At 50.6% G+C, this 7,825-nt stretch overlaps 1 protein-coding gene across 1 annotated transcript in view; it reads right to left on the bottom strand.

The window, feature by feature from the left end:
• Positions 1 to 5,656: 5,656 nt before the first annotated feature.
• GJA5 (gap junction protein, alpha 5, 40kDa) overlaps positions 5,657 to 7,825 on the bottom strand; it is a 16,211-nt gene continuing 14,042 nt past the window's right edge. The window contains exon 4 of the mRNA XM_005884972.2: positions 5,657 to 7,825. Coding sequence (XP_005885034.1) covers positions 7,507 to 7,825 — 319 coding nt within the window. The 3' untranslated portion in view covers positions 5,657 to 7,506.

Genomic DNA, 7,825 nt, shown 5'->3' with positions numbered 1-7,825 from the left:
CCAGGCAGTCACCAAGTCCCCACGGTGGAGGCTCTGTCCGTGTTCGCTCACTGCATCCCTGTTCAAAAGGGAGCCTTGGGGATGACCGTGGCCTCCCAGCCTCCAGGGTCTCCCCTCGGCATTGACCGCTGCTGCCGTTAGTCAACCTCCAGTGCAGCGCCGGCCGTCCCACTCCCCAGATGCCCAAAGACACGCAAGAGCTCCTCGATGCCCAGAGTGGAAGGTACACTTTCAAGACTCCTCTGAGTATGTGGTTCCCGCCTCTCGGCCTCCCTCCCCAGCAGGGTTCCCCTCCAGTTTCCTCTCAGCTCCTAGGATGTACCATGCAGCTCTATTGCTGGTTTTTGCTGGAATGCGTGCTATTTCCTCTCACTAGAAAGTCTTCTCCTCTCTCTATAATAAAATATTATTCACCTTTCACAGCCCATTTCAGGTGCTACCTAAGCTGTGAGTTCTCCTGGGCTTTCCCCTCCCTGGGTCCTTGCTCTGAGAAGCCTCAGAGCTGTTTCTCTCTCACACACACTGAGCTTTCCCTTGTGATGTGGCATCTTTCTCAGCTCCCCTCTGAGCATCTGAGGGAGGCTCCTCTCTCACCGATACCCTCCCACTCCCCCAGGGCCTGGCCCCTCCACACTCACCACACTCGCTCCAATGCCCGGCATTTCCAGAGGTACAGCTGGCAGGCCGTCTGCGGTCACAGTCAGACCCCGGCGCTAACCTTATTCCATTTAAGGGGGGCAGCCCGAGCCCAAGCAAAGAAGAATGTTCCCAGGCATGAGTGCAGCGGAAGTGAGGAGAGGCAGCTCCTGGCAGTGCCCCAGGGGAACATCAAATTTAGCCCAAAGGTTGAATACATAGATATTTAATGACAAAAAACATAACATTAACCTAGTTTAGAAAATAAGGGGAATTACAGCACCCCACAGACCCACCCTCTGGCACAACCGCGTCACCTTTCTTCCTTTCAGGTCTCTGTTCTTACAAGTGCCTGCCTGTCCGCATTGTCATCAGGGTGGACATACTATTCTGTATCTTGCCTTTTGAGACTCTGTGGTAAGCACTCGAGGGAAGCCTGCTGCAGACAGCGCGATGGCGTCTGAATCCCAGTTCTGCCACCTACTAGCTATGCCAGTGATGGCGAACCTTTTGAGCTCGGCGTGTCAGCATTTTGAAAAACCCTCACTTAACTCTGGTGCCGTGTCACATATAGAAATTTTTTGATATTTGCAACCATAGTAAAACAAAGACTTATATTTTTGATATTTATTTTATATGTTTAAATGCCATTTAACAAAGAAAAATCAGCCAAAAAAATGAGTTCGCGTGTCACCTCTGACACGCGTGTCATAGGTTCGCCATCACTGAGCTATGCAGTCACTGAATCCTTCTGTCTCCTTTTCTGTAAAGTGGGGTCACATGGCCTCACAGGATTACTATAAGGATGAAACAGTGATTCATAAAATCTGTTTAAAAATAAAATAAAATCTCTTAGAAAAACACCTAGAAAACAGCACTGAACAAATGCAAGCTTGTTTTATAATTATTACCAAAATATGTGGGTTTTTTTAAAATATATTTTTATTATTGATCTCAGAGAGGAGGGAGAGGGAGAGAGAGAAACATCAATGATGAGAGAGAATCATTGGTCAGCTGCCTCCTACATGCTCTACCCTGGGATGGAGCCCGAAACCCAGCATGTGCCCTGGCTGACCGGAAATCGAACCGTGACCTCCTGGTTCATAGGTCGACGCTCAGCCACTGAGCCACGCCAGCAGGGCTGTGGGAGGGTTTTAATTGACTTTCCCCCAGCCCACACTCTCTATGCAGGTTGTTTCACTGGCTTCCATATGTGCAATTGTACCTCAAGCATTTGTAAGTCTAAACCCCTCCCAGTTCTATTTCAGCCCATTCAGAGAAAAGGCCCAGGAAGATGGGGAACAGCTTCCGCATGCCCTGGCGCCTGCTCCTGGTTGGACAGCAGCTGCTGCCCAAGGGGACTTAGCGCTGGCCAGGGGCAGTGCCCAGGCGACGAGCTCTCCTGACCAGGTTCGGGCAGGGCCCTGGGTTTCTGTCTGAGGAAGCCCCTGTTGGGAAGACCATGTGCCCCATCACAAGGGCCTTGATATGGGTGATAGAAAAGTCAGCTAAGCTGAAGGGACAGAGGGGACTTACGCCTTGTTTCCAAGCCATGACCCCCAAGGTTGTGCTGGCCTTGAGTGTGGGTGAAGGAGGTGAGGGCCAACTGGGGTGCTTTCAAAGGTCCCACACCAAAACCATCTCCCCTCTCACCATGCTTGAGGCGGTGCCCGGGCATCTCATGCTTGGTCATTCCTTTGGTTTAAGCGTTGAAGGCATCTATTACATCATGAATACTGTCAGCAATAACTCACAGCACCTCAGTGTAATGCTGAATGGGTCTCCACCTTGTCCTCTGCCTAAGACTTCCTCCTGGGGCCCTGCCCAGTGCCCAGCCCCAGGGTGGAGCTCTGCTTCCCCAGGTCACACTCCCTCCTGGAGGCCCAGCTCCAGGCACAGAGCAGGGGCTGTGGTCCTGCCTCCAGCTGAGCGGTGTTCCCCACGCGCCTGCCTCCCTGTGTCTTGCACAACTTCTGTGGCCCAGCTTCCCTGCTGAGTGCCCTCTCCTGTCCTTCTCCCCCCTTCTCTGTGCTCTTGACTTCTTGCTTTTTAAAAACATTTTCCATTTTAACCATTTTTAAAAAAGATTTTTCATTGATTTTTAGAGAGAGAGAGAAAAACATCAATGTGAGAGTGGAACCCACAACCTTTCAGATGCCCAACCAACTGAGCCACACCAGCCAGGGAGACTGCTTGCCGGTTCGGCTCCTCTGGCCCAGTGCTCTCCTAGAACACGCCCGCTGGCTCTGGCCCCACCCATGTGGCCAGTCTCGGCCTGTCAGCCTGAACTGCAGAGAACAGCCTAGTTTACAAGGCCCCCGGCATGCTACGGGAATCTGTACTGAAAATGATAGTTACAACACCACGCAGGACTTTTTAGAACCTTAACCTGTACTATTTTTAAACACCTTTTATATGCTCCTTTCGCTTCTTTGAGTAAAACAATTTCTCTCTCCCCTAAGGCTTTTGCTGAAAGAGTATGTGTGTTTTGTAACAGTTGGTGCCAAGCAGTGTTGTTCTAGGTGTTACCTAGGTGCTGCTTGAATTCTGTGTCTTTCAAAAATGTTGGACCAGACGGAGGTGAGGGACAGCTGTGTTCTGGGGTTTCCGGGAAGGAATCGGGGTTCTTCTCCTATGCATCATGCCTGGTTTCTTCTCACAGGACTTCCTGCCCACCCCTCTGAAAAAGCTTTCTCCCCACCTTTGCCAGCCCCCTATCTGTCTCCTTCTTGACACTCAACCACAATGTGTAATTGTGTTTGTTTACTCGGGGTACTGTGACTCCCCCGTTACACTGTAAGCTCCAGAAGGCAGGAACCATATCTGTTTTATAAAATCGTATTCCTAAAGCCTAAGACAGTGCCTGGCCCAACGTAGTGCTCAACAAATGTTTGTTGAATGAACGTCTTTCTCTTTTCCAATTGAAATGATAATAAACAAATGTATAGACTATCCCCATTTCTGTTGCCCATTAGGTGACCAACAAAAGTGAAACCCCTGATCCTATTCTATTTACATATATTTTTTTAATATATTTGATTGATTTTTTACAGAGAGGAAGGGAGAAGGATAGAGAATTAGAAACATCGATGAGAGAGAAACATGGATCAGCTGCCTCCTGCACACCCCCTACTGGGAATATGCCTGCAACCAAGGTACATGCCCTTGACCGGAATCGAACCTGGGACCCTTCAGTCCGCAGGCTGACGCTCTATCCACTGAGCCAAACCGGTTAGGGCTCTATTTACCTATTATTTGTAAATTCTGCTCAATGTCAAGGGCCAATACGCCGGCCAAAGATGGGGGCTTCCAGGATCTACTAAGGATTGGGAAGTGGGCAGCTGATCTTCAGCAGCTCCTTCCAGCCCAGCTGTTCTCTTCATCTCCACATCCAAGAAAGCAGCCCTTCAAGACCCCTGCAAGGTGCCTAGTGCCTTCGTTCTTTTGTTTTTTCTCTGCTCTCAAGATTTGCTTTTAGGAAGAAATCTGAAACTCACTCCTAATATGATTCTTTATAGAAGTGTTATTAACAGTTTAACTACCTCAACACTTTAGCCGTAGGAATAAAACACCAGTGTAGGCATTCTGGTCTTATCTGGCACTGGAGGAAGGAAATGAAGGAAAGGAGCCTACAATTTAGTGTGTTCGCTATATTATTATCCAGATTTCCATCTTCATTGGTGAACCGTTGGGGAGGGAAGGGAGGAAAGAGGAAATGAGAGTAGATACATGAGGTTGAAATCTTGCTATAAAACACGTCCCTTGGCGTTTGCAGTCTGGGTGTAATATAAACTGTTAAGTGTTAACAGCTATGTTTATAAAACCATGAGATGCACTTCTTTTTTTTTCTGGGAGATAAAAAAGGATCCAGATGCTTTTTCCATTGGACTACGCAGCACCTCTGGGCGGGCGCCTGGCCCTTGGACAGAGGCCACGGCACCCGAGCTTTCTGGGAGATAAAAAAGGATCCAGATGCTTTTTCCAGTTGGACTACGAAGCACCTCTGGGTGGGCACCTGGCCCTTGGACAGAGGCCACGGCACCCGAGTCTCAACAAGGTGTCACAAGGTGTGCTCTCTGCTCTCTGCAGCCCTTTTCAAAACAGCTTTCCTTCCCCGATAAACAAGACTGACAGACGGTTCAGACAGCACTTCTATGCGTTTTTCGCAGCCTCTTTCTTCCTCTGGGAAATGGCGCCCATGTGTCGGTGAAGGGCAGGGTGGTTCCTTGACCCTTTTGGAGCAAGAGTCATTTCTCCTCCTTCGTAAAGATAAGACCTCAATCAGAAAGGCCATGAAAAGCTGCCCCGCTACCAAGAATCTTAACCCTCAGTTTCCATGTCAGTAAAAGGGGTTACCAAGGCCTATCTCACAGTCACCCTTGAGGTTTTCACTTCTCTAAAGCCTTAGCTACTCTTGAAGGCCCAGGGAAGGTCTCTCCCCGTCTATGTAGTTTTTCCATCTGTATCATTTTTTGGAGCCTTGCGGTTCTTAGATTAACAATAAATGAATTCGCATTTAATTCTATTCTAATTGTTTCCTCTATGGGGGTTCATTTGACCACCTTAGGCAGATTGTGAGGTCCACAAAGGGAAGTCCTGGAATCATCTCTTAACATAGCAGATTTTCAACTACGATATACTCAACATAATAACAAAAATACTAAAGGTAATAACAGCAGCCATGCCAACAATTACCATCTAATGACAGACCGTTATTTCCCAGGCACTCTGCTGAATTCTTTATGATGTTTCTCATTGAACAACCCTGTGAGGTAGATATGACTGGGTTCAGTTTACAGGTGGGGAAACCAAGTCTCCAAGATCAAGTAGCTGGACTCCAGCTGTAAGTCAGCAGCTGGGACTTCAACCCTTGCATGTCTGACTCTAAAGCTCGTTGCTTTACTGACTGGCTGTTGAGTGGGGCCCATATGCTCCCCTCCCCCACCAAGTCTGCCACCCCTCTCTTGTAGTCACAGCATGGAAGAGACACAAGGAGAGAAAACATAGAGCCAGACTTTATTAAGACAAACTACACATAATATTTTCTTTTTCCTTCCTGAAAGGCCCATCATCAAAAACTGGTCTCACAGCATTTCTAATTCAAGAACACTCATTTCACAAAACAAAGATCTCAGAGATGGAAGGAGAGAGAGTCTTTTGTGCTTTGTTTTGCAGAGTCTTAAGGCCAGCGCCAGACAACAGATAAGAGGGTGTCCCAGTCAGTTCCCTCTACCATCAGCCTTCTTTCCACCCACCAATCACCTCCAAATACCAGCAGAGGGGCCAGGAGATGGGCAGGTGGGCTAGAGGCTCAGCTTCCCTCTGAGCCCACACCCTCCTCTGTCCCACCTCTTATGCCCGTCCCTTTGGGCTGACGACCCTGAAAACAGTGAGGCTCAGCCCCTCTGTGAGGCATCTGGGGGGCAGGCAGAAAGACACAAGTTTCTCCAAGGTTTCCTTTCCTTATTTCAGACCTCCTTTTCCCTTCACCCACCCCATCTGCAGGCGTGTGTGTGCTTGTGTGCATGCCCCCCACACACACACACACACGCATTTTTAAAAGTAACCATTTCCCTATACATCTCAGAATCCAATTCTGAGCATCCTTTACCTTCATCCAAAATGGCAACCCATTATGCATGGACTGAATGGAGAATCCAGGCCAGTCCCTGGGCAAAGCGGGCTTGTCTGAAGTCCCCTCCCGGCAGCTTCATTAGGAGCACCAGGGAGCCACAGGGATCTCTGTGCTCTTAAAGGAGAACCCTGCCAAGAGAGCTGGCGTTTCCCCTACATGTCTATGCCCTCGGGGGAGAAGGAGCTGGGGGCTCCCATCGCTGTCATCAGACCTCTTCTCAGCACTCTAATTGGCAGTCAGCGAGGGAAATAAATAGGAAGAAAAAAATCATTTTCCAGTATTTTCTCTCCTCTTTTAATTTTCATCTTCACAGCAGACTTGCTTTTTTTCCCCAAGGGGAATCTGAGAAGCACAATGTTCTTGTTGTTTTAATAAGACCTGGGGAAATTCCACTGGCCTCCGTGGCTGGTGATCTGGTCAGGATCTGAGAGAGGACGATGGCTTCTTGGGTCTCCTGGCTGGTAAGGCCTGTCGGGGAGCACTGAGTGAACAGCCACCGGAGGCCAGGAAGGGATGGTTTCTGTCATCGGGCTGAACTGTAAAGAGCTACAGGACAGGTGGTGGCAGGAATTCCAGGGAGTCTGCGCACAGTGGCTCCCGAGGGGAACGCGCACCCCCTGGCCTGCTTGTGCCCACCCCCTGGCAGAGTAAAGGCGGGACCTTTGCCCGGCGTGCATACCAAGGCACTTGTAAAGTCGAGGCTGCTGGTCAAGCTCCAAGGACCTCTTTTTAGGTCAGACTGGGTAGAGGCAGCGGCAGCCAAGGGCAGCCCAAGGCAACCTCAGCGCCTGCAAGGCTTGGCCCGTGGACACCACAGGTTCCAGAGCACACCTCGTGCAAGTTCCTTGGCTCATGCTCTTTACTGGCTAGGAGCTCTGGGGTCTTCCTTGCAGGAGGAAGGGTACTCAGTTCACAGGCGCCATAGAGACTCGGAGAACCCTCTGGCACGTGGCTGGCATGGAGAGAATTATCCTCTCTCTCTGGCTACCCCTCCCAGGCCAGGTTTTGCCTCGGTCCCTTCCCTTACTCCCCTGTTGAGCAAGTAACCTGAGTCTTCACTGAGTGCACTGGGTAGAGGGTGGGGGAGAGACAGAGGCCTGGCTAATCTCAGACAGCACTGGCCCCCAAGGAGCAGAGCGGTGCTGAGAACAAGACAGGTGGGGTCGGCAGGAACCCCTCTTCCTTCTCTGAGTCTCCTTGGTCCCCACCTGGTCCTAGTCCCCCCCACCGGAGGGTCACACTGAGAGGTCATCGGACCTGGCCTTGCTGCTGGCCTTGCTCAGTCGGCGCTTGTCCCTCTGGTAGCCCTGGGGGAGGCCGTGCCCTGGGGAGACGCCATTGGGCACCTCCGGCTTCTGGGCATAGCGGATGTGAAGGAAACCCTCCCCGGGCATCTGCTCCTGGCCGCGCACCTGCTCGGTGGCCAGGTTGTCCGTGTTTTGCTGGGAGGCCATCCTGTTGCTGAACGGGTTGAAGAACTTGCCCCCAGGACCGTTCTCCAGGCACTGGCTGAAGTCGGGGGGCGGCGTGCAGCCCGGGGCCGAGCCCGTGGAG

Source organism: Myotis brandtii, unplaced genomic scaffold, assembly GCF_000412655.1.
Source record: "Myotis brandtii unplaced genomic scaffold, ASM41265v1 scaffold882, whole genome shotgun sequence".
Lineage (NCBI taxonomy): Eukaryota > Metazoa > Chordata > Mammalia > Chiroptera > Vespertilionidae > Myotis > Myotis brandtii.
This window is presented reverse-complemented; position numbering and strand designations above follow the sequence as displayed.